The sequence below is a fragment of the Miscanthus floridulus genome, chromosome 9 (genome assembly GCF_019320115.1).
Source record: "Miscanthus floridulus cultivar M001 chromosome 9, ASM1932011v1, whole genome shotgun sequence".
NCBI classification, from domain to species: domain Eukaryota; kingdom Viridiplantae; phylum Streptophyta; class Magnoliopsida; order Poales; family Poaceae; genus Miscanthus; species Miscanthus floridulus.
The window spans coordinates 2,500,074-2,526,749 of record NC_089588.1 but is presented as its reverse complement, the minus strand read 5'-3'; the positions used below and the strand labels follow the sequence as shown (position 1 = coordinate 2,526,749).

At 46.4% G+C, this 26,676-nt stretch overlaps 2 protein-coding genes across 4 annotated transcripts; one reads left to right on the top strand and one right to left on the bottom strand.

The window, feature by feature from the left end:
- Nucleotides 1-640: 640 nt before the first annotated feature.
- Nucleotides 641-7,897, top strand: LOC136481200 (uncharacterized). 3 transcript variants are annotated; one of them, XM_066478557.1, is made up of 9 exons: nucleotides 641-911; nucleotides 1,325-1,457; nucleotides 5,625-5,998; nucleotides 6,082-6,271; nucleotides 6,361-6,558; nucleotides 6,674-6,824; nucleotides 6,912-7,304; nucleotides 7,392-7,592; nucleotides 7,686-7,897. In XM_066478557.1, exons 6-9 carry the CDS (start codon nucleotides 6,765-6,767, stop codon nucleotides 7,800-7,802), a joined length of 771 nt encoding a protein of 256 aa, XP_066334654.1. In that variant the 5' UTR covers nucleotides 641-911; nucleotides 1,325-1,457; nucleotides 5,625-5,998; nucleotides 6,082-6,271; nucleotides 6,361-6,558; nucleotides 6,674-6,764; the 3' UTR covers nucleotides 7,803-7,897. The 3 variants fall into 3 exon arrangements, with proteins under 3 accessions (XP_066334654.1, XP_066334653.1, XP_066334652.1); XM_066478556.1 differs by having other exon boundaries at nucleotides 6,651-6,824; XM_066478555.1 differs by having other exon boundaries at nucleotides 6,644-6,824.
- Nucleotides 7,898-25,324: 17,427 nt separating this feature from the next.
- On the bottom strand, nucleotides 25,325-26,437 carry LOC136481199 (uncharacterized). The gene has a single exon (XM_066478554.1). It carries the CDS (start codon nucleotides 26,285-26,287, stop codon nucleotides 25,790-25,792), a length of 498 nt encoding a protein of 165 aa, XP_066334651.1. The 5' UTR covers nucleotides 26,288-26,437; the 3' UTR covers nucleotides 25,325-25,789.
- Nucleotides 26,438-26,676: the final 239 nt, after the last annotated feature.

Sequence of the window (26,676 nt, the reverse complement as noted above, 5' to 3'; positions counted from 1 at the left end):
GAATTCGTTCGCATTTTATACAATTAAAAAACCACTCCCAATGAGCACGTTGATCGAAATTTCGAGACAGTTCCTGGATTTAGCCTAAATTTACACTAAGAAACAAGGATAACATTTTTTGAACGAATGTAATCCATTATTTGATGCACCTGCAGTTCAAACTTATATTTTCTAGAAAAATTCAACAAAACAAAATAAACTATAGAAATATGCCAAAAGGCAATGAAAATGTCCCAAATTTAAACATGTTGTTTGTGGTAGTGTACTAAAGCTTCAAAAAAATTGGTGGCAAAAAACAAAAAAAAATTATTTTGCCGAGTGCCTAGGGTTGGCACTCGGCAAAGAGCTACTGAAATTTTTTTAAAACTTCGCCGAGTGCCAGATCACGACACTCGGCGAAGAAAATTGACTTTGCCGAGTGCCGCCGATCTGGCACTCGGCAAAGCCGCCGTTTCCTTCAACCGCGCCCGGTCGGCGCGCTCTCTGTCTCGCTCTCTCATTTCTCTCTCCCTTTCAGCTTTCTCTCCCTCAGCCGCCGCCGCCGCACCGCGGCGCCCTGGCCACCGCGCCTCCCCGCCCCGGCCACCGTGCCACCCCGCCCCAGCCACCGCGCCTCCCCGCCCCGGCCACTGCGCCATCCCGCCCCGGCCACCACGCCACCCTGCCCTGGCCACCGCGCCTCCCCGCCCCGGCCACCACGCCACTGCAGAAGAGAGGAGGAGGAGGCACGGGAGAAGAGAGGAGAAGGGGAGAAGAGAGGAGGAGGGGAGAAGAGAGGAGGGGAGAAGAGAGGAGGAGAAGGAGAAGGAGAGGAGAAGGAAGGTGCCGGCCTAGGCCCGTCGATCCTCATGCCGCTGCGGTCGTCCCCGCCGTCGTCGCCGACCCTCGTCGCTGCCATTCTCGTCGCGAAGGTATGCCCTACACCTGTAGTAGTTAGTAGTAGTACTTAGTAGTGTTAGTAGTAGTTAGTAAGTAGTAGTAGTTAGTAGTTAGTAGTTAGTAGTGTTAGTAGTATTGTTAGTAGTAAGTAGTGATAGTAGTAGTGTTAGTAGTAGTAGTGTTAGTGTTAGTGTTGGTAGTAGTTGTAGTGGTAGTAGTACTTCTTGTTGTACTACTTTGATACTTTCATCTGCATGGAAAGAGAACTAAAGTACATGGCTTGTCTTGGTATATATATGTTTGTTGGCCTTCGTGCCTATGTTTGGTATATATGTGGTTGTTGGCCATCGCGCCTATCTTTCTTGCAGGTTTTGGAAACCTCCCCGTGCAGGAGAGGTGCTGCCAAAATTTTCAATGGATTTTAACCTATTGCCTTTTTATGTAGGAGAAGGACCCGTGGGAGGGACTCGGCGACCCCGGTCGTCTTCGTCGGCGCTGCTGGTCTGCCTGCACCGCATCGCCTCGCCACTGCACCGACACGCCACTGCCCCGCTAGCCTGACTCCACCGCCACCCTAGGTATAACCCCCTCCTCCTTTGCATGCATGTTTTATATGGTCACGTAGCCCAGTTAGGCATCTTCGGTTCGAAAGAGATACGGTCAGAGGTATGCAGATCTTTGCATATCTACGACCATATCTCTTTCGGATTGTCCACGTATTTTGGATAGCCCGCAGATGCGTAGATGAGGTTAGTTTCCATGGTTCGCTCCGGTCCGAGACAGACTTTTGGCATCAAGTCCCTGTTGTTCTTCGGATACACACTCTCCCTTGCAGGACGTGTATCGGGAGAATAGCGGGGAGGTGCTGTCGAAATTCTGTCTCGGATAGGAGCGGAGCATTGAAACTGACCTCATCTACGCATCCGCGGGTGGGATTAGGACCTATCCTCACCTATTAGATGGTAGGAACGCCGTGCAGATGCAATTGCTGGTTATATTACTCGCTTACATATGTATATGCCAGAGGATGGAGAACCATGATTGGATGTACACGAGCCACGCAAGTATGACCCCAGAATGGATGACTAAGACTAATGCTTTCTTGGAGCATTCATTTGGCGAGGCTGCTAGAGGGTCGAGTCGGATGCCGTGTCCCTGCAGCAAATGTGACAACCATGTAAGAAAGAATAGGAAGAACGTGGGGGAAGATCTTTGCAAGTATGGATTCACGCCAAACTATACCTGCTAGATCCACCATGGTGAAGCCGATCGTATTAGAGAGGAGGTGGTGAGACCACGCCTCGAGGCTTTTGATGGAGATGCGGGGGTAGCAGACCGGATGGATGACTTTCAGGAGGCACGGTTCGGTGAAGGATTAGAGGACGAGCCAGAGGAATCTGCAAAGGCGTACTACGATATGCTGTCTTAGGCATAGAAGCCCCTTCACGAAAAGACAATGGTTTCGCAACTGAATGCCATTGGATGCCTAAAGGCGTTCAAGTCGCAGTGTAGCATGAGTCGAGACAACTTCGATGGTATGTTGGCAGTTGTTGGATCCCTACTTCCAGAGGGTCACATTCTGCCGAAGAACTTGTACGAGTCATAGAAACTTCTTCGTGCCCTTAAGATGTCGTATGAGCACATCCATGCTTGTCCGAATGGTTGCGTCCTATTTAGGAAAGATCACGAGAAAGCAACGCACTGTCCAAAGTGCAAATCCTCTAGGTATCTGGAGGTCGACACTAGTGATGGCAAGAAGGAACAGCTTGGTATCCCCGCGAAGGTCCTACGGTACCTTCCTATCATACCGAGGATCCAACGGCTATACATGACAGAGGAGTCCGCGAAACAGATGACATGGCACAAACATGGCAAAAGATACAATGCTGACAAGATGGTACACCCATCGGATGGCGATGCATGGACCCATTTCGATGGCATACATCATGGTAAAGCTGAGGAGGCTCGGAATGTATGTGTAGCGCTGGCAACAGATGGGTTCAAACCCTATGGATTGCTGGCGGCCCTGTACACTTGTTGGCCCGTGTTTGTGATCCCCCTCAATCTCCCCCTCGGCGTCATGTTTCAACCCAAGAACGTATTCTTGTCACTGATAATTCCTGGACACTCGGGGAACAAGATGGGTTTGTTCATGGAGCCTCTCATTGATGAATTGATCCTTGCTTGGGAAAAGGGGGTACTGACATACGACCGAGCTACAAAGAAGAACTTCACAATGCATGTGTGGTACCACTACTCCCTGCATGACTTCCTGGCATATGGCATATTCTGCGCATGGTGTGTTCACGGGAAGTTCCCATGCCTAATATGCAAGACAGCTGTGAGGTTCACTTGGCTGAAGAGGGGTGGCAAGTTTTCTTCGTTTGACCAACATCGTCAATTCCTCCCTCTTGACCATCCATTTAGACGAGACGTCAAGAACTTCAGGAAAGGGGTTCAAGTCACCAACCCTGCACCTCAGATGATGACCGGTGCCGAGGTCTGTGCTGAGATAGAGGCTCTCAAAGATGATAAAGAGAAAGGTGGTTTTATTGGATATGGTGAGGAACACCAGTGGACTCATAAATCGGGCTTGACTAGGCTCCCCTATTTTAATGACCTTTTTGTTCCACATAATATTGATGTAATGCACACAGAAAAGAATATCGCCGAGGCACTTTTTGCAACACTCATGGACATTCCTGATAAGTCAAAGGACAACATTAAGGCTAGACTAGACCTGGCAACGATGTACGATAGGCCAAAGCAAGTGATGAAGCCTCCCGCGCTCGGCAAGAAATGGAGAAGGACTCCGGTCGATTTCATCTTGAAAAAGGACCAAAGGAAGGAAGTACTGTAGTGGATCTAGACATTAATGTTCCCTGATGGGCATGCGGTGAATTTGAGTAGGGGAGTGAACTTGTCCACTATGCGAGTCTTAGGGATGAAGAGTCATGACTACCACATATGGATTGAGCGGCTCCTTCCTGTGATAACCCGGGGATACGTCCTTGAGCATGTGTGGCGCATGCTGGCAGAGTTGAGCTATTTCTTCCACCAGCTTTGTGCCAAGGAGTTATCTCGGGGCGTGATTGATGACTTGGAGAAAGTGGCACCTGTGTTGCTCTACAAGTTGGAGAAGATCTTCCCACCCGACTTCTTCCTGGTGATGCAGCATCTGATTTTGCACCTACCGTACGAGGCACGAATGGGGGGGCCCGTGTAGGCCTGTTGGTGTTATACAATTGAGAGATGTCTAAAGATTCTTCAGAAAAAGTGTAGAAATAAAGCCAAAATTGAGGCTTCTATGGCAGAGGCATTCATTCTGGAGGAGGTGTCAAACTTCACAACAACATAATATAAGGATGGCCTTCCCAGCGTGCACAATCGTCCCCCTCGTTACAACACGGATGAGAGTTCATCAAACCTCAGCCTTTTCAAATGGCAACTCGGAAAGACAAGCGCATCGGGCACCAAGACCTTGCGGCATGATGAGTGGTGCACTATCATGCTGTATGTGTTGTTGAACCTTGACGAAGTGAAGCCTTATGTGCAGTAAGTTCTCAATGAGCTTGTTACATACGCCCTTGTCACTATCCTCCATCAATCGAACCCCCTTATCTCTTGTTTTTTCAGAGAATTTCTGAAAAAATACTGGAGAGGGAATAGGGCTCCTTCCCCTCAAGAAGAAGATAGTCTTCTCAAAGATGGTGTGCCCGATTTCATATCCTGGTTCGATACGAAGGTACCGTCCAATTTACCTCGTTCAATCTTTGACATCCCACTTTGCTCCTACGAGCGAGTAATGTAACGATCTATCCGGCCTCACCTTGCAGGCCCGCAAGGATGCGGAAATGGATGCTGAGTTGAAAGGGCTCGCCAAAGGCTTCGCCTACAAGGTCAAGTCATTCACCGTTTATGATGTGAATGGCTATCACTTTCACACAAGAAACTACGAGCGGAGTCGGCCCAATCGGAAAACCACGAATACCGGAGTTCGTACGCCCGGCACCGATGAGCGTGACTACTACGGCATAGTAGAAGAAATATATGAGCTCAATTTTGAGTGTCACAAAGCTCCTAATCAAGTTGTATTCAAATGCCATTAGTTCGATCCTAATGTCACGAGAACAGCCCCTGAGATTGGACAAGTCGAAATTCGATAGGATTCTGTCTATCAAGGAGAGGATGTCTATATTGTGGCTCAACAGGCCATGCAAGTTTATTATCTCCCATGGGCATGCCAAAAAGACCCCAATCTTATCGGTTGGTACCTTGTGCAGTTGGTATCGCCGCATGGTAAACTGCCTGTCCCAAACGATGAGGATTACAACTTTGACCCAAACACATGAGAGTTCTATCAACCAGAGGGGCTAGAAGGGAGGTTTGACATAGACATGTTTTCGCTAATGGGCATGGAAGTAGACAATGACATTGATCAGGACGATGGAAATGAGGACGACAGAGAAGAGGTGCAAAATGCTAAGGACTTACAAATGCTTGAGCGATTACAGTTAGGCGATGACAATGATGACAACGATGGAGATGAGCCCGATTTACTCGACAATATTGATAGTGATGACGACACCTATGATCCAGCCGCTGTCGATCATGAAGAATATTTCTAATTCATGTAATACTATATTATTATTATTATTATTGCAATTATGTTTCGTTCATTTTGCATCTCTTTATAAGTACTTGTAATTTAACTGTGCTAATTGGTTTACTCTTTGAAATTGCAGGCCCGTTGTGGGGTCAACTCCCTCTACATGAGGGAGCGCTCACCACCCCACGCTGAGGAGGACCCCTTGCCGGAGCCACCGACGAGAAGGACGAGGAGCGGAAGCCCCCGCGGCCGTCCGAGGACGAGGGTGCAGCCGGCTGCCACCTTGTCAGTGGACGAGGACGACCAGGCGATGGGCCTGCACATAGGAGGGGGTGGCACTTCCTCTGACTCGTCGGACCATAGGGAGGCGGCGATAGCGACACTAGGGGGTTCCACTAGCACTGCCTCTGGCTCTACCTTGTCGGGAGTCTTCTTGCGCGGGCCCTCGCAGCTCCTGGCGCGGCCGATCTGACCTCACCGACGCCCGGTGATTCAACCCAGCGGCGACAAGTAAGTATTATTTCACTACTATTTCATATGACATGTTGAAAATCGAACTAGAGACTAACAATTCTTCTTAATGACTCTTGCAGCAACTAGGAAGTTGTGTCCGGAATGGGCCGGCACATCAATGGCAGCCTAGGCCTTCTGATTTGGTAGCACTACCCTGGCATGGTCACCTACGCCTCGGTGACTTCACCGCCCTGGATGTGGGACCACTTCTACGCCGCCGAGGACAGCGAGTTCGGCACCGTTGCGGCGTGGATCAAGGCCGAGTTCTGGGTGAGTCTTCATCGCACTAAATTGGTCAATACTACGCATTCATTGGTCGTTCTTGAAATAATGGAACGATACATGATGTCTGTATGCAGGACTTCTTCCGATGTGATGAAGGGTTTGAGGACCGAGCGGCGCGAGTGCAGGACAAGGTCTGTAGGTCCCGACTCTCAGACCTGTACCACGAGACGCGGCTCTAGTGCATCATCAACTACAGTGCCGACGTCCTTGGTCAGGTGGTGAGGAAGGCCGATGCCAGGACCAGGATGCTCACCAAGGAGCAGTACCTCTTGGTAAGTACGAAACATTAATATTGACTCCTTCCATGAAGAATAGGTAGGCTTCATTTCATCTTCTGTCATATCAATAACTTGATAGCATGCAGCAATGTCCTGATTGGTGCGCCAGGCACCGCCTCTGCTGGGAGGCCATTGTGGATAGGTGGCTCTCAAAGGAGTGAGCGGAGAAGCACAACATCCGTCAGGACTGCCACCTACAGATGGGTGGGGCGCCACACCACCAAGGCAACCGGAGCCTCAGCGCGTACGCCCAGACATGGGTAATCTTCTTTGTGTTTTCATCTTTATTTATTTATTCTAACGCTCAATTCTCATTACTTGTAATCATCTTTGTGTTTTCCTCATAGTCCCAGGCGCACCAAGGCCAGGAATGCAATGAGTTCATGGCATACGCCCTGGCACACAAGGGCAAGGCAACGGCCCCAGAAGTCACCTACAACCCGGCGGACGGGCCCGAGGCGTACACCAGCGCGAGTGTCCATAGCAAGCTTAGCGAGTACACCTCAGCGGCCCACGAGCACCATGGGGAGGACTTCGATCCGGCCACCCAGCCCCTAGACACAGACCTCCTGATGAGGCTGGGAGGAGGGAAGCAGCACGACCAGTACTGGATGGCGGACAACACAGTCGACTCCGCCTCTGTTCCCAACCTCACCGAGATTCGAGTAAGGAGCACGAGCTCCTCCCTCCCCATACGCTCTCGGCAGCAGAGCTCACAGCAGCAGATGGCAGAACTCCAGGTTAGTATTGTTTTATTCGTCGTTCATTGCTTTTACACATCTACCTTGCCTTTGCATTGTTTAAACATTGCGGGTGGAATGTTGCAGGCCGACTTGCGGAGGTTGGAGGCCCAGCAGGCGGCCCAGACGGAGGCCCATCGGCTGCAGATGGAGGCTGTACAAGCCCAAAGGGCGGCCAAGACGCAGAGGCTGCAGGACATGTTCAGCTTCATGGCAAGCCTTCAGACCTTGCCAGGTGTGGTCGTGCCCCGGTCGCTACTCACTCCAGTTGTGGCTCCTCCTCCTCCTGTAGGGACTCCGATGAGTATATATGGTTGTTTATTCCTTTAGCTTGTGTGGCCCTCCTGTAGATACTCATGAATTTGCTTCTCCTTTGTGCAGCAACAGTCGGCGGGTTCGAACCCGACTCCTCAAGGTGGCCCTTCTCCACAGGCCGGGTGGACAACTGGCCCTCCTCAAGGTGGCAGTTCACACTTCGGGCGGGGAGGCTGGCAGTAGGTACCGTTTATTTGTTTCTTTTCATGTTGCATGGACTTGTGTTAGACTTAGCCTTATGTTGGACTACTACTAGAGACATATATATATTGTGATGGATATTGTCATGGATGATGCGAATGTATGATGGATTATGGACAATGGATTTGTATGTGATGTATTATGAATGGTGGATGTGTATGTGATGGGTTATGGATGTGTATGTGATGGAATATGGATGTGTATGTGATATATCCTGTGCTGTGTGTTGATATATATGTGATTTCTTTGTTTGCGCTGATGGAAAGCAAAAAACAAAAAACTAGCATTGTTCCCCTCTTTGCCGAGTGCCACACTCGGCAAAGAGGGCTTTGCCGAGTGCCATGACCACGGCACTCGGCAAAGCTGGGAACCAGAGACCCAATTTCCCAGCTTTGCCGAGTGCCAGAGCCATGGCACTCGGCAAAGATTTTTTTTAAAAAAAGAAAAAATTCTTTGCCGAGTGCAAGAGTATGGCACTCGACAAAGAATTTTCAAAAAAAAGGAAAAATTCTTTGCCGAGTGCCGCTGAGGTGGCACTCGGCAAAGAGGCCGTCAGAGTTGACGTCGGTTTTTTTTTTACCGAGTGCTGACATGACACTCGGCAAAGGCTTTACCGAGTGCCCGATATGTGGCACTCGGCAAAGAAACCTTTGCCGACGTGTTCTTTGCCGACTGCTCTTTGCCGAATGCGGCACTCGACAAAGTCTTTGCCGAGTATATTTCGGACTTTGCCGAGTGCCGTAGGCACTCGGCAAATTGCCGGTTTCCAGTAGTGGCATGCAGTATGCACCGCGAAGCAGCATCATATCCTGACGCACGGGGTCTTATCTAGTGAGCCAAAAGATTCTGAACCACATTATCTTTAATTACCTCGCTAGACCGGCGCATGTTGTAACCAAGGAAGACTTGACCAGAAGACTTTGATGGAGGATCTTTGCTGCCGGTTGGTCCATTTGGAAGCTTTCCTAGCTATTACTCCCTCTGTCCACGAAAGATTGCAAGTATGATATCCGTGGCGGTCAATCTAGCTTAAATTTGACCAAATTTATACTAAATTGTTTTATCATTTATGTATCCAAATAAATTTATTATGAAAATATATTTTATAATTAATTTAATAGTACTTATATTTGTATCATGAATGTTTGTAATTTGTTATATAAATTTAGTCAAAGTTGACTTCTCAAAAAACGAAAATTGCATTCTTTTTTGGATGGAGGGAGTACCTAGCAATAGAAATGACTGATAATAGTTGCCTAAAATTGATGACTAAAATGTTATAATTTTTTGGTCCTCTCTCTTCTACTCTCCTGAAGCCTTCCATGAGGCTGATGCCACAGTCCATGGCTTCCGCCTCCACCACCGCTGGTCCCCCTCTCTTCACCCCTTGGCAGCTCGCTAGAGGCCAGAGGGAGTGGGGATCCATCTTTCTAATAGTTTTCTAGTAGATCGAGCCCTATTAGGGTTAGGGTTTCTCCATGCAAAATTCTTGGCATTGGGGATTTGTATCCTCCTCTTCCTTACCGGTGACGGCGAGGAGGTGCGGTGGATTTGGTTTCTCCATGCCAAATCTAATGAATATGAGGGCGACAACTATGACGTCAGCAACTTCCATGGCATCATGACATGGAGAATTAGGTTTTCGGATGGCGATATCAAGGCGGGTATGATATTGCCGCCGTGGAATAATTTTTTCTGATCTCTTCTCCGTTTTGTTGTGGCTAGATCTGACAACGATGAAGGACTAGGGAGAATAAGTCTGCGCCTCAAGCTGATTGCTTTTGGTTTTGAGTTGAGAAGATTAAGATCAGTTTTTCTTATTCTTCGGTGAAAGAAGGAAGAAGAAGAAAGACACAAGAAAGAAAAATATTATGCTCAATTCCGCCTACAAGAATGTTGGTCACCGTTCTTTGCACCCGTTCTCAGCCTTTTTGCTGAGTGTTTGCCTGTGCTATCATTCATTATGAATCTTCATACAGGTTTGTGATTGAGATTTGGAGCTATAGGAGGCGTGGGTACCATGTTGATAAAGAACATTTTCTGGGTACACTTATCATTTTTGTATTTCAAAGTGTTTGTAACATAATGATGTACTCAGCCATACTTTAATATAGTTCGTCTTTCGTCTAAAAAAACGAAAGGGCTGATAACGAGTCTCCTTTTTTTCTCCGAAAGACAAAATATTGTTTGCTAAAATAATGTCTCCCTGTTTAAGTTAGTAGACCCTATAGTTATTACCAAGGGCCTCGCAAGTGAATTTTTTGTCTTACTACATGTAAATTCTCACGAGACACGCTACAAAAAAGATAAACCCTAAAGTTCTTACAAAAAATAATAAGATGACATGATCAATTTTGTTAGACTCTAATCATCATTGATAATGATAGTTATTTGATCTATTCTATTTTTTAAGAAAGTACCTATCTATGTCGTTACCAAAATAACCTAAAGTAGCCTACACAACCTATATCTAAATTATCCCAACTTTTTCTTATTATAACTATATCCTAGAATAACCATAAAAGTTATCTAAATTACCTACCTCCATCGTTAAAAAATAATCTAAAAAAAGTTTCAAAAAAAATAATCTAAAAAACCACATAATTTAATCTAAAAATTACCCACCTAGCCACTATAAAAATATAATAATGCTTGGCCACGAGCGTCCACCCCATTCGGACGCTGGACGTGCTCTCTACATAAAAAAATCTCCTGCTTGTCCCACTCCGCCTGGGCGCCGCAGCCATCAACCCCCCCCCCCCCCCCGCGTGACCTCATCATACGCCTGGTTGCCTCACTCCGCCACCGCGCATGCCCCCATCCTACGCCCGGCCGCCCACTCCGCCAACCCCTGCGCGCATGCCCCATCCTGCGCAACACGGCATCGTCGCACCCCACTCTGTGCTCGCCCGTCGCGGCCACGGTGTGCACCGCACACCACCACTTCGGCGCCACCAAGAGAAGGTCTTCGCCAGCTGGGACATCGTCACCCGCGGTTGGCCAAAGACACCATGGCAGGAGGACCCGTATGTTGCAAATGCATGTTTCAAGTGTTCAAAGCTATGTTGCAAGTGTTTTATATGGATGTTGCACGTGTTGCAAGTGTTTCAGAGGTAGTTGCAAATGTTTCAGGGATATGTGGCAAGCATCTATTCAAAATGTTTTATCTGTTTCAGATGTATGTTACTAGTGTTTTATCTAGATGTTGCATATGTTTTAGTGGCTATACACATATGTTGTAAGTGTTTTATTTTGATGTTGCATATGTTGCAGCGGCTATACACATATGTTGCTAGCGTATGTTGTAAATGTTTAACCTGTTTCAGATTTATGTTACGGAAGTGCTTCGTGTTGCAACATTAGCAGGCACAAGAAGCAGGCGCATGTGGAGGCGGTCCACGCGTGCACGCGGGAAGCGAAGCGGGCGTGGGTGGTCCCTACCTGCATGCGCAGCAGCAGGCATGGGCGCACAGCAGCATGTGGCGGGCAGGCTCAGCAGCATGGGGGCAGACGCAGCATGCGGGCAACCTCAGCAACATGAGAGGTGGACGCAAGGCAGGTGCGGGCGTCTAGACGTCCGGGCGATAGCCATACCCTTATTTTTATCGCATGTACCCACCCAAAGTGTGGGGAAGAAGAGTAGGGGAGATGGGGACCTGATTTTGGCTGGCGTGGATGGGGGAGGCGTTGGCTGACAGGCAGAGTTGAGCTCAGCAATGGTGGGGGTGAGTGCATGCATGGGCTAAAGAGAGCGGTGGCTTCCATACGGGGGACGTGCATGAGAGGTTCTTTTGGCATTTTTGGATTTGAATTTACTCGCGTGCATGAGAGGGTCTTTTGGCATTTTAGGGTTTGAATTTACTCCTTGTCTGATCCTTCTTTATCATCGCACTCAAATATAAGGACTTTCTCGGGTTTTTTTTTTGAATTACAGTACAACATAGACGTTTCCATGCTCACCCATATGAAACCACGCACACACACTACCTATGTGAGCTCTTTTAAAACACTGAGACGAGTAAAGAATAGTGTTGTGACATCATAGAATAATTATAGAAAAATACGAGTACCAACGTCATGTCGAGGACTTAAACTAGAATGGACAAGTTTAACCATAAGGTAAATATATAACCGGCTGGGCTATGCTATACTTAGTTCATGATCTCTGTGTGTTTTGTTTTGCCCAAAAATATAAGTTACCAATTCACCTCCTGACATGTGGTTGTAATTCCACATCTGGCCTTGTAGTAATAAAAGCATTGGTTACCTTATATCCGCCCTATATGATTGTGTAGGTTCAGGAGCGAACGACGCTGCTTGCATTGCCTGGTAGAGGTCGAAATGAAATTTTACACTAGTACAGAAACGGACTTTACTCCCGGTTGGGAAACCCCTTCAGTCCCGGTTTCCCAACCGGGAGCACGAATTCGGGACTAAAGGGCCCCTCCTTTAGTCCCGGCTTCTCGCCCGGGACTAAAGATGCACCTTTAGTCCCGGTTGGTAAGACCAACCGGGACTAAAGAGGCCTCCCGGCCTGACCACGTGGGGTGGCCCTTTAGTCCCGGTTGGTATTACCAATCGGGACTAAAGATTTCCTTTTTTTTCTTTTTTTTGTTTCTATTTTCAATTGATGATTCGTTTTGGTTTTCGAATAGGTTTTCGAATACGCATTCTACGATGCTAGTAATATACGTATTCTACACGTTTATAATGTTCGAACATTTTGTACAAACTAAAGTATGAAACTAACGTATATATTACATGCATATACATATATTGTACGTTGTTTTATGTACATAATATATATATATATATATATATATATATATATTACAAATAAAGCTTGCATTGTATATTCTATCATATCCTTGAGATAACAAATTCACTCCATCTGGTTTGGCTTCCATGTTTCGTTGACGTCATTGTAGAACTCGCCGGTGGGGTTGAGGACCTGGTCATTAAGAAATCCTGCTATGGTCTCTTGAATTGCTTTCAGTTGGTCACGTCGTATGACTTTTTCCTTCAACCATAGAGTCTTCAATAAAAAGTTAAAGAAAAAGTATTAATATATATATATATATATATATATATATATATATATATATATATATATATATGTGTGTGTGTGTGTGTGTGTTGGTCATGTGATTACTTATATATATGAGCAACAAAAGAAATTGTGAATATATGCTTATATTTATATAACGTACTTTGAGGATCTCTTCAGGAGTTCTTTTTGCGTACGCCATGATGAACTCGCAAACATAGTATCCGCAGTAGTTGTTCCCCTGTTCTTACCTCAGAACCCACTTTTTTGAGAAAAAAAGATCCGGTGAATTGAAAGCATGCATGGTGTTAATTGAATTATATATATATATATATATATATATATATATATATATATATATATATATATATATATATATATATATAGCTGGTACTTACTTTGTGTGTGATTACATCCAGTGGCGCTTTGCGATGTTTCATGTGGTGTTCCTCAATGAAACTTTTCCAAACACTGTGCCCAATAAAATAAAAAATTAATTTGGCCTTTAATAATTGTTGCAGTTAAGAGATCGGGGTATATATAGTTGCTAGAGAGACCAAATTACCCTTGGATAATATATATTATGTCTTAGTACTCTGTTTGCTCTTTTCTTAACGAGTCTAAGATGCTCAACCGACTATTGGCCATATCGATGACCATCAATATCCAGTGATTGCTGCATATGTTTTTATACACAAATATGATCGACATTAACTAGAGTCAATATATATATATATATATATATATATATATATATGGGAGATAGCTTAGCTAGTAAGCAAATAATTGAACAAATGTCTATATGATCGACATTAATTATTTAACACTCACTTGAAGTTGTAGGGGAAGAGTATGTTCTTGTTTTGTTGGTTCACTAAGAACCTCATGAGATTTTTCTCGAGTTCAGCTTTCCATTGAGGCGAGGGGTTAGGGTGTTTGAATACGACATTTGGATCAATGAAACCAACATCAGTATCATTTGTCTTTCTGAGTTCTGTCATCTCATATCTGCATATATAAAAATATAGTGTGAGGATATATAATTTATATATATACATGTAGCTTTATATATATATATATATACTTTAATAGTAGAAAATAATCATACTTACAGATAATAGCAGCTAATGAGACTTTTGTCGAGAGAGTCCAGTGGCATAGTTGGTGTAATTCTACAAACTCGACATATATAACGTCATCGCCACGGAAGTAATGTTGGTTTTTAACTCTGACAGGAACAAAGGCCTCTCCCCGTTCACACGCCGTCATGTACCACTTGTTTAGCAGGTATATTTGCGTACCCAGTTCACCTAAGGCCTCAGGGTTGTATAGACTCTTTTCATGTTTAAATTTTTTCCAAGGATCCACTTTTGGAGCAGATGGTCCTTCAGCGAGCACTTGGGCAAGGTCCAAACCAGTTTCCTCGTAAAACCGAGCCAGCTCCTCAAAATCGACGTCTAAGTCTAAGTTCGAACCATATTCATTACGAACGACAAGAGGGGAGACTGATTGTTGCGATTGTTGTCCGAGTTGTGCAACACCTTTCCCTGGTCTAGTCTTTTTCTGCGTCGCCTCAAATGACTTGGTGAGAGAGCGGTCGTAGTCCGATTTTGGCAGGGTCTTTTTAGATTCCCGCTTTTTCTGGTCCACCTTCTTTCTTAGAAGATCTAGAGGTAGGTAGAAGTACGGTTTTTCCGGGTTCTCCCTCGCTTCTCGCTACTTTTTCACTTTTTCGAAGAAACTATCCATATCTTTTTGTACTGCAGCATTTAATTCCTTTTCACTTTTTCCATAAGATAGTTTTTGGGGAATAACTGAATTAGATGTGGCTTTCTTCTTTGCCGGCTGGTGGGCCAACGGCTTTGTTTGCAGGGCGGACCTCTTAGGAGCTGGCTTCTTCTTAGTCATCAAGGGAGGCGGGGAAGGCGTTGGAGACCTTTTTGGAGGCGTTGGAGACCTCCTTAGAGGTGTTGGAGACCTCCTTGGAGGCGTTGGAGACCTCCTTGGAGGTGGCGGCGGTGGCGGCGTTGCCACCTGATTTCCCAGAGCACTATGATGATCTGGAGATTGGATAATTGGACTTAGGTTGGCGGAGACCCTACTGTGTGAGTACAAAAAAGAATAATTAGGTATAAGAAATTGTTATTTTTAATCATGCATGTCAATAGAAAATTAGTGAAAATTTTTTTGTTCACTTTTGTCCGCACCTATTGTCTGGCAATTGAGGAAGCGGTGGTGGACTAGAGACCCTGGGAATAATGATGTAGCGCTTGCGCCATAGTATGAATGTCTTCTCTGCTTCTCCTAGAGTCTTCTCCCCATCACCTCCTGGAATGTTAAGAGCCAGATCACTAAAACCTTTGTTAACTCTATCTACTAAGACGCTAACATATCTAGGTGGTATTATTGCTCCATGGATTCTTGGTGTCTTGGTAGGATCTGGAGGAGAAAAAACACCGAGAGCCACCATGATTGTGGCATTCTCTTTTGGAATATGTAGCTCACATGATGTAAACGGTGCAGTGATGTCATCCACAGGGAAACGTAGCATTACGTCATCTTGATTTGGCAACTCCGTGGAAGCGCAGCTGCTTTTCAACTGATTAGGGGAGCTAATATTAATGTTGATTCCTACATCTGATGCCTGCCTTTGGGCACTCATTGCTATTTGCACTTACTTTATGATTCCATCTTGCATTCTAGCTTGCATGTTTTTTTCGCGCTCTTGTGCTTGAAGCAACGCCTCCCGTGACTCACAAACATATTCCTCCAACCTACTGATCCACGCTGCTTCCTCATCCTTTCTTCTCTGCCGGCTTCTATAGGTATCTCTGTCGTTAGAGAAACCATGCTCCCAAGAAATGTTCCATCCTAAACCTCTTATTCGGCCACTATGTTCAGCAGTCCCGATGGCATACGTCAGTTCATCCTTGTCTCTATTGGGCCTAAATGCACCAATAACTTTAGCTTGTAGAGCATAAGATAATCTTTGTGTTGCTCTTTCGAGTTTTGGGCCATGAACCAGCTTCCCGGTCTCTAGGTCCAGTCTTCCCCCATGAGCGAAAAACCAATTCTTCGCGCGTTTGGGCCAATTGAGTGATTCTGGTGTGATACCCTTGGCAAGAATGTCCGCTTCCATTTTTTCCTACTTGGGAATGGCAGTCGCGTAGCCACCTGATCCCATGCCATGGTGGTATACCTTCTGTCGGGCATTCTCTTGGTTCCTTCTCACCCGTTTCACACCCTCTTCCGATGTCTTGTACTGTACAAAATCATTCCAGTAGGGCCTCAACTTCACGAGCGGACCACTAGTATTGAAATTCGACGTTAGGTTCTTCTTGACATATTTCGTGTATAGGGATTTCTTCCAAGTCTAGAATTGTGTGGCCATCTTCTTCATAGCCCACTTTCGAACTAGCTCATTCAATTCATTATCGTTGATATCATCATAATCATCCGCTTGCAACGTGAAATGTTGAAGGATATCATCCCAAATTAAATTCTTATCAAGATCTAAGACAAAACTAACATGAGGCTCGTTGATCTTTTGCTTCCATTCATAGGCACTGATCGAAAGTCTGTCCCTTACAAGGTACCCACAGTGTTGCACAAATTTCCTTGCATGTGGACCAAGTGGTTTGCCTGTCTCGATATTGAATTCCGATATTATGTAGCGCCCCTCCAATGGCTTTTTCGGGCCTCGAATATTTTTGCTTTTCGCTGTTGTGGTCGTCGATCCAGAGGGCTACGTATAAAAAAAGAATAAATAAATATCATGTGTACACATAATAGAAGATAGATATTCAAATATATATATACAATATTCAAATATATATACCTCGCTAGTATTTTCTTGCACAATATTTTCTTGGTTTTCTTCAAGAGCCAGGTATTGACTCCCGTCATCTACATCCTGCTGGTCACCATCGGCAAATTGAGTGTCGGTGTTGATAATATTCATCATTTCTTCATCCATGTTGTCTTTCGGTGCAGCCATCTAGCTGTTACTCCACTAGATATATCTATAAAAAATAAAACATGTTTCAATAAATAACCATCCGTAATAGTTGACCTTGCTTACATGATCATCTCGGCAAGCATTTCTCCACCGGACGGCACCGTACTTGGCTAAGGAAGAGCTCTGATTCTACGAGGAAGGGAACACGGTCTTCCACGACCGTTGCCGCTCTCCCTTGTACAATCAAAGCTCCTCCTTGACGTCCGTTACCGCTCGGCAGAGAACATGCTCGCCGAGATGAACATGGTCCGCAAATTCAACTAATATGGATGTTGCCACTTTGATATGTTGAATTATCGATACTTATTTATGTTAATTGTTAAACAATTTCAATGTATGCATAAATTCTATGAATTTATGAAATCATGCTCAAATATGTGTTCTATATTTGCTACATATTATAAATTAGAACTGTATGGTGTTATACAAGCCAAATATTAGGCTTTAGGAACAACCTATCATGCAGGCTCAAAAATACTAGGTCAAGAATCTTTGTGGTGAAACATACATATAGTTATAGTTCAACATACATTAGGATATCCAAAAGACAAGCAGGTGTCGAACCAATCCGTCATACGTGCGTGCATGCATATGCAAGCACGCGCAACAGTGGCAGCGGCAGTGCCCAGTGACGGAGGGAGCCCACGTGAGCGGGCTCGGGCGGAACCGACCAAACGAAACGAAACTGCTCTGAGAGGGAGGGAGGGAGCGAGGGGCGCCAAAGGCCTAAGGAAAGCTCTGCGAATTTGGGCTCCCGCTGGTGGGCCGCAGCTGGTTTCCGCTTCTGAATTTTGATTCCCGCGGACGGAAGGGGACTAACTAGGGCCCAAACCGGCAAAAACAGCCACGGCGGCGGCATGGGCGCGTGGCTTTGCTGAGCAGCGTGGGCAGTGAGCTGCTCAGCTATACTAGCCTGTTCAATTGGTCAGAATCTTTGTGGTGAAACATGTTATAGTTCAACCGGTCATGGTTTCTATGTACTTATTCATCGGACGTGTGCAGTTACATACATATAGTTGTCTGCGTTTATACCGATCTTTAAAAAACAACACAAACTAATGCAACTGTTTGGGCTCCGATTCTACGAACGAAGAGCTGAACCATGACCGGCAAAACCATGACCGGCACCGCAGCCGATGGAAACGAGTAATGCAACCGCAAAACCATGACCAGCAGAGCCGAACGACGAACAACGAAACGAGCCGCACCGCTGGGCACCGCAGCCGCGTGGAGTCGGCAGCACGAGTTCTCCGCCGTCCCGCACGTCGCGTTTTACAGAAACTCAAACACGCTCAATCATACAATGCTACTGACAGGCACATACAAGAGAAACTAATTACAAGGGAGCTCGGTCGCGCTCCTGTGAGGCAGCGTGCGCGGGGAAGGCTCGGGCGAGCTCTGGTGAGGCAGCGCGGGGAAGGCTCGGTCGCCCTCCGGTGAGGCAGCGCGCGCGGGGAAGGCTCGGGCGAGCTCCGGTGAGGCAGCGCGGTGAAGGCTCGGCGCGCTCTGGTGAGCACGAGCGAGGTGGGGGCCGGGGACGAGGACGGCGCGCGCTCCAGCGAGGACGAGCGAGGCGCGCTGGCCGGCTAGAGAAGAAGCGCGCTGGCCGGCTGGAGAAGGGGCGCGCTGATGAAGCGAGGCTAGGGTGGTCGCCTGGGAGCGGCGGCACTGCTAGATCGATCTGGTGGAGAAGATGAGTCGACGGCGTGGCGGAGACAGAGAGGAAGAGAACTAGGGAGTGGTTTATAAAGGGATACCTTTAGTCCCGGTTGGAGATACCAACCGGGACTAAAGAATATTTAGTCCCGGTCTATTATTAGAACCGGGACTAAAGGTCTGAGCTTTAGTCCCGAGTGTACCCACGACCCAGGAGTAAAGGGCATTTGGGCGGGCCGCGAAAACTGCAGCTGTACCTTTAGTCCCGGGTGGTTGATCCACCCGGGAGTAAAGGGGGATCTGGGACTAAAGCTCCACCTTTAGTCCCGGGTGGTTGATCCACCTGGGAGTAAAGGGGGAGCTGCAGTTGGCTTTCTCCAATTACCATAAGTTTTTTCCTTTTTTATATATTTCTTTTATATAAATATGCAAAGAGTTATTAATTGCCTAATAAATAAAATATTATCCAAAAAAAATTATAAAAAAAAATCTTGGACTTGGTTTTGCATTATTATACGCAACAAAAATTTGTAAACTAAACTCTTTTGTTTTACTGTATAAATATTTGACATAGTGTAAATAATAATTACAATTTACACCATGCAAAAATATACTACTTAATTAAAATTATTAAAACTATTGTTTTTCGATAGGAAATTAGTTTTCACATCTTATTAACGTTCATCATTTGGTTTTTCATCACACATTATCCACGGGAAATCCACCGTCTAGCAGAAAATTCATTTAAACCGTAGAAAATATGAAAACACGACAATAAAATCTGAAGTCACAATTATTACATAATAGGTCTAATACATCACTATATATATCAAGCGGGCATAGTAGTGAACTTCTTCTTAACATATATCCCTTGGTTATGATCGCGCCGTAACCATAGAGTGTCCTCGTCATTTAGCTGGATGCTTGGGTCTTTGTTCACTGTGAAGGGTGGAATTCGGTTATATTTTTCATAATCTTCTGATATGTCTGACTTGTCTTCAATTCCGACGATGTTTCTTCTCCCTAAAAGAACTATGTGGTGCTTTGGCTCATCGATTGGGTCATTGTTGTTTTTTCCTCTCTTTGGTTTTGTAGCCATGTCCTTGACATAGAACACCTGATTCACATCCTTGGCAAGGACGAACGGTTCGTCTTTGTACCCAATATTGTTGAGGTCCACGGTTGTCATTCCATACTGGTTGTCGACTGCTACCCTGCCTCTAGTCACCTTTACCCATTGGCACTTGAACAAATGTACCTTAAAAGTAGGTGCATAGTTTAGTTCCCATATCTCCTCTATGCGGCCATAATATGTTTGCTTATTTCCATTAGGGTCGGTGGCATCTATGCGGACAACACTGTTTTGGTTGGTGCTCCTTTTATCTTGGGCTACTGTGTAAAATGTATTCCCATTTATCTCGTACCTTTGTATGTGAGGATATGCCACGATGGCTGCCTAGCCAACAAATAAAGTTGCTCATCAATACTCTCATCACCCTGACATTCTTTTTGCAACCAGTCACTGAAAGTTTCCATGTGCTGACGCATAATCCAAGCTTCAGACTTCCCTTGAAACTCAGATCGGAGCAACTCTTTATGTGTCTCGATATACGGATCCACCAAAGAGGAGTTTTACAGAACTGTGTAGTGTGCTTTATTAAAATAATTGTCCTGCATACCAATATATGGTTTCTTCCCTAGTGTCCCCTTTTCACTTAGTCTCCCCTCGTGTCGCGATTTAGGAACACCAATCGGGTCAAGGTCGGGAAAAAGTCAACACAAAACTCAATGACCTCCTCTATTTCATAGCCCTTGGTGATGCTTCCTTCTAGTCGAGCACGGTTGTGAACATATTTTTTTAGGACTCCCATGAACCTCTCAAAGGGGAACATGTTATGTAGGAACACAGGACCGAGAATGCTAATCTCCTTGACCAGGTGAACTAGGAGGTGTGTCATGATATTAAAGAAGAAAGGAGGGAACACCAACTCAAAGCTAACAAGGCATTGAACCACATCATTCTGTAGTTTAGCTAGATCCATTGGATCAATTGCCTTCTGAGAAATTGCATTTAGGAATGCACATAGCTTCACGGTGGCTAGACGCACATTTGGAGGTAGAATTCCTCTTAATGCAACGGGAAGCAATTGTGTCATGAGCACGTGGCAGTCATGGGACTTTAAGTTTAGGAATTTCTTCTCTGGCACATTTATTGTACCCTTTATATTTGAGGAGAATCCAGATGGTACCTTGATGCTTGCTAGGTATTCAAACATGCATTTCTTCTCTTTTTTGCTAAGAGTGTAGCTGGTAGGACTTAAGTAATGGCGTCCATCATCTATCTTCTCTGGATGCAGGTTGTCTCGTTCTTTCAAACACCGCAGGTCCTGTCGTGCTTCAAGTGTGTCCTTAGGCCTCCTATACACACCCATGAAGCCTAGCAGGTTCACACAAAGATTCTTCGTCAGGTGCATCACGTCGATCGCGCTACGGACCTCTCGGACTTGCCAATAGGGTAGCTCCCAAAATATGGACTTCTTCTTCCACATGGGTGCGTGACCATCGGCGTCGTTTGGAACAGGTTCGCTGCCATGTGCCTTTCTAAATACTACTTTCGCATCCTTGACCATATTGAGTACATCCTCACTAGTTTGGTTGCCCGGCTTGGTCTGGTGGTCTGCCTTACCTTTAAAATACTTGCCTTTCTTTCTTAGGGGGTGATTCACAGGAAGAAATCGACGATGGCCAAGGTACATGACCTTTCGACATTTTTTCAAGAATATACCTTTAATGTCATCGAAACATTGCGTGCACGCATTATATCCCTTGTTTGATTGTCATGAAAGATTACTTAGAGCAGGCCAATCATTGATTGTTACAAACAACAATGCTCGCAGGTCAAAGTGCTCCTGTTTGTGCTCATCCCACACACGTACACCTGGTCTGTTCCACAAAAGTAGAAGTTCTTCAACTAGTGGCCTCAGGTACACATCGATGTCGTTGCCAGGTTGCCTTGGGCCTTGGATGAGCACTGACATCATAATAAACTTACGCTTCATGTATAACTAGGGAGGAAGGTTGTAGATACATAGAGTAATAGGCCAAGTGCTATGACTACTGCTCTGCTCCCCGAAAGGATTCATACCATCCGTACTTAAAGCAAACCTTAAGTTTCTTGCGTCATTTACAAACTGAATTCTCTATCGATTGCTCTCCACTGGGACCCATCAGCAGGGTGTCTCAACATATTATCTACCTTATGGTCTTCTTTGTGCCATCGCAACAACTTTGCATGGTCTTTGTTTCTGAACAGACGTTTCAAGCATGGTATTATAGGAGCATACCACATAATCTTGGCAGGGATTTTCTTCGTGGGACGTTCGCCCTCAACATCACCAGGGTCATCTCGCCTGATCTTATACCGCGATGCATGACATACTGGGCATGCATCTAACTTCTTATACTCCTCACCACGGTAGAGGATGCAGTCATTAGGACATGCATGTATTTTCTAGATTTCTAATCTCAAAGGGCAGACTACCTGTTTTGCTTCGTACGTAGTGGCGGGCAATTCGTTATCCTTCGGAAGCATCTTCTTTTGGATTTTCAGTAACTCCCCAAATCCTTTGTCAGATATACCATTCTTTGCCTTTCATTGCAACAATTCTAGTGTGGTACCCAACTTTTTCTGCCCCGCATCACAAGTTGGGTATAGCAATTTCTTGTGATCCTCTAGCATGCGCTCGAACTTGATCTTCTCCTTTTCACTTTCGCATTCTCTTTGTGCGTCACGAATGGCCTGACCAAGATCATCAGCGGGCTCATCTTCTGCCCCGACCTCTTCTTCAGCTTCCCCCATTGCAGTATCATTGAAGGCCCCATATTCAGCAATAATATCATCATCGTCCCATTGTTCTTCTTCACCTTCTTCCATTACAACCCCGGTTTCTCCGTGCTTCGTCCAACAAATATAGTTTGGCATGAAACCCGACTTCAATAAGTATGAATGAAGACTCCTTGAGCTAGCATATTCCTTCAAATTCTTACATATGGCACATGGGCAGCACATGAAACCATCGCGTTTCTTTGCCTCGGCCACACGTAAGAAAGAATGCACGCCCTCAATGAACTCTTGGGAGTGGCGATCAGCATTGTACATCCAATGCCGGCTCATCTGTATTACATGACATACATACCATATTAAAACCTAGAACATAATTAGTTAATTATACGACATGCATGCCACCACACAAGGTATTAATTTATGAAAGTCTCGCTATAATGTAGACAATCCCAACTACCACTAAAAAACTAAAGCTAAAATGCACTTCAGCAGCATAATGATTTCGTGACCAATCCCAACTAAAACAGGCAGATTATGCGTTTGTTCAACATCTATGGGCTTCTTCCGTAGGATCACTGCACCATCAGCCACCGTAGCCGCCTGTGCAAGAGAGTTTTGCACGTGTTCAACATACTCTTCCTCCCCGTACTAGCCTAAACATCCAGTGCCATCCCACTGAAATTAAAACAAAAAATTAGAACTTTAATCACAATCATCATGAAAATAAGTATAAATTAACCATAATCATCAAATGCGACAAAATAACTCACATTGCGATCCGGACACTTGTAGAAGATACGGCCCTTGTTGGGACACTCCTTCCTCACCCGGTACTCTATCACAATCTTCTCCTCACACTTGCCGCATGCAATGAGAGAGAGGTCCGGCCTCAGTCGCTTTGTAACCCGATGAGAGACCGAGGACTCGGAAGCAGTTGCCATCTACTCTCTATACTCGTTTTTAATATAATATAAATTTCTCATTTTATAAACAAATAAAATTAAAAAAACTCTAAAATTCTCTATATCTCTAAAGCATGAAGTGGGCTATGCATGCTAGAAATGAAAGCTCAATACTAGTTTTGAATAACTACTTTAACCTTCCTTCATCCAAATATGCAAACTTTAAAATGATTTTGAGCATAAATGGCTTACAAATAAAAAAATCTACCATAAAAAACCATATATATCTAGTCCACAAAATGAAATAAGCTACTGATGAAATAAGAGAGTATAAAGTTGGTAACCTTTAGAACCGAAGAATTGATGGAGGAATGGAAGAAATCTTGTGATCACTGGTGATGAGGAAGAAGAGAGGCCGACGATGAAGCAAGAACACTAAGCTCGAAGTGGCTCGGGCTCGGGAAGGAACAAGGGGTATATAGCAGGGGACCTGTAGTCTCAGTTGTAGACAGAAACCGGGACTAAATGTCCCTTTCTAGTCCCGGACGGAGTCTCCAGCTAGGAGTAGACTTTTACTCCCGGTTGGAGGTACAAACCGGGAGTAAAAGTGAACCTTTAGTCCCGGTTTGTAGCTCTAACCGGGACTAAAGGTCCCCTGCAGCAAAAGCATGCCGTAGTAGCCGTTGGGCAGGGACCTTTAGTCCCGGTTGGAGCTACAAACCGGGACTAAAGGTCTCTCTACTCCCGAGCGCGAAAAATACCGAGACTAAAGCTAAATTTCAAGGTGGGATCAAAGGTTATTTCTCTGCTAGTATTATTGACGGTGCTCATTCGTGGTGGAGTCGTGCACTCCATGGCTACTTTTCTGAGAGATTTTTACCAACTGCTTGAAGACTACTTGATTGTTTGTGACTCCTCTGCTAAACAAACTGTTACTGCCTTGCTGGAGTTCACTTGTATGTAATCTTTGTGATTTTTTTTTTTTTGAGTGGAATGTAATCTTGTGACGTGCCTTGCCCATAGACTAGACAGAACGGGCTGGGATGACCGAAACCGAGAAAGCTTTCGGCCCATCGCACCAGTAGTCTGCTCAGCCCTGAAAGATCTGCATGGCCCAGACAGCTGTAGTGTGCACCAAAGGCCGCGAGCGAGCGTGTGGGTAAGCCCATAGGCCCAGTCATCCCATGCTACAGCTGACACCACCACCCCACCTGGCCCGCTGGACCTCTCCACTTCTCCGAAGAAACAGAATGACAATGCTGCAGCAGCCACCTGACTGTTTCTGAAATCCTGGTACTACTTCCAATTCAGCATCTCTCCTTTCTTTCCATATCATCGTTGCCAAGCTTCAAAACAAGGCTTGCAAAGGAAATCTCGTCTCTTTGTTTGCTACAATCTCCGAAATCTCAATCAAATTAGGCCCACGCAACTGCAGGTGCATGTAGCACCACCACCAAGCCTTGAGCCAGCCAGACGAATCGTCCCGGGTTCCTCTCATTCCTCCGGCGACCGACGCGAAGTGGACATGCACGACGGTTGTGCGGTCTGAGGAGACAACAGGTCTCCACGAAAAGGCCACCGCTGTCACGGGCTCAATGTCCCCCTCGTCGCCAACGCCATTGCTGGTTGCCCGCAGTGACCAGTGTGAACTCAGGAACACCCACCATTCGTGTTCCTTCCCGTGACATCTGCCCAAGCCAAAAGAAAAAAAAAACAAGGACCCTCCTAATTAATGTACGATCCTACGTGGAACTCGAACATCTCCCACAGTCCCACAGCTTGTGCCCGGCGTTCCGGTGACCGCGGAGGCCGGCGGCACACACAGCCTCGAGCCAAGCAGCCCAACGCATGGATGCGTTCCGTCGCGTCCACCAACGGAACCAACCGTCCCGAGCTCTCGTTGCCTCGCCCCCCGCACCTGCCGACCTCTCCCATGTGCGCGGAGACGGATCGCGGCGTGCTGCCCGCGCCGACGCGCTACGGACAGACAATGCGAGCACGACTGCGCGATTGCTGGCAATGATTTGGGGGTTTCTTTGCGGTAGTGTCCTCACATGTGCGACAGAGGAGCAGGTGGTCCGGGAGAGTGGAGCCCCGGCGCCACCAAACGCCGGCGGCCGTGCCGTGCCGTCCATCTTTGACCACCTGGCCTCCGCCATTCCCTTGCTTCTAGTTCTCCGTCTTGTTTCTCTATAGGTTCTAGCGTTTCTTAGACACTGTTGCATCGCATCAATCACGAGTTAAGTCCATGATGGCTAATGAGAATCTAGAAGAATCACATGCACTACTTGTATGAAAAAAATCCTTTCTATTAATCCCTACTGAAATATTTACAAAACCTACAAACCTAAACCAAAACTTTGAACAAAAAGTTTCAATTGTGTTCTAATAACTAAGAAGTACACGAAAAAAATCATGATGAACAAAGTTACATCAGGGAACAAGGCAAAAAAAGAAAAGAAAAATGCATGCGAGCCCAAAACTGTGACCGTGCGTGCGCGGTCACTGCCGCCCGAAGAGCGCGCCGAGGAAGCCGAGGCAGCCGAGGAAGAGGCGGCAGAGCGGGCCGCCGCGCCTACGCTGCAGCATCCGCCTCCGAGCCTCCTCCCTCGCGGACGGCGTCAGCTGGAGGTACGCGTACGCCGCGTGCTTCACCAGCGGGTGCCGGATCATGTGCACGTCCCCGGCCACCACGGCGCCGGCGCCGGCGGCTGCCTCGTCTGGGGAGTTCGCCTTGGCCGCGGGCGACGACATGATGTCGCGCAGGCTGGTGTACCCGCGCCCGCCGCCGGCGTCCAGGCCGTTGGTGGGGATCTCGATCTCCGGCGGCGCCCACCGGCCCCGCATCCCGCCGCCGGACCCAGACGCCCGCTTCGCGGGGCGCAAGTGCCGGACTTCGAAGTCCACGGCGCCGCCGGTGCTGCCGGCGCCGGCCAGCGGCGACCGGAGCCTCTGCCTCTGCCGCTGCCGCAGCGAGGACTCCACCACCGCCGTCACCATGGCGCGATCAGGGCGGGATCGGACCGGAGGCGCGTGGAGCCGTGGAGGAGCTGGACGTGGTGGAGAAGGGAAGACTTGTTATTGGAGAGGGAGAAAGAGTCCATCCACAAATGAAGGATCTTATTAATGAATGAATATAGACGTGCCGTTTGAAAGATGCGAAATATTCGCTGGGCGGGCCCACGCCGCAGGCGTGTGTTTTTGGAGCAAAAGAAATAGAGTGAAACCCGGGAGTGGGGTGGGTGACGGGAAAAGGGATTTGTTAAAAAAAAAACTGAAACGGATTTTTTTCGACGGGGCGCTCGACGTGAGCGCCTGACGGCCTGAGCGGCGCTACTGGGTGGTGGGACCCGCAATAATTGCTGGGTTCACCGTCCACGTCATCGCAG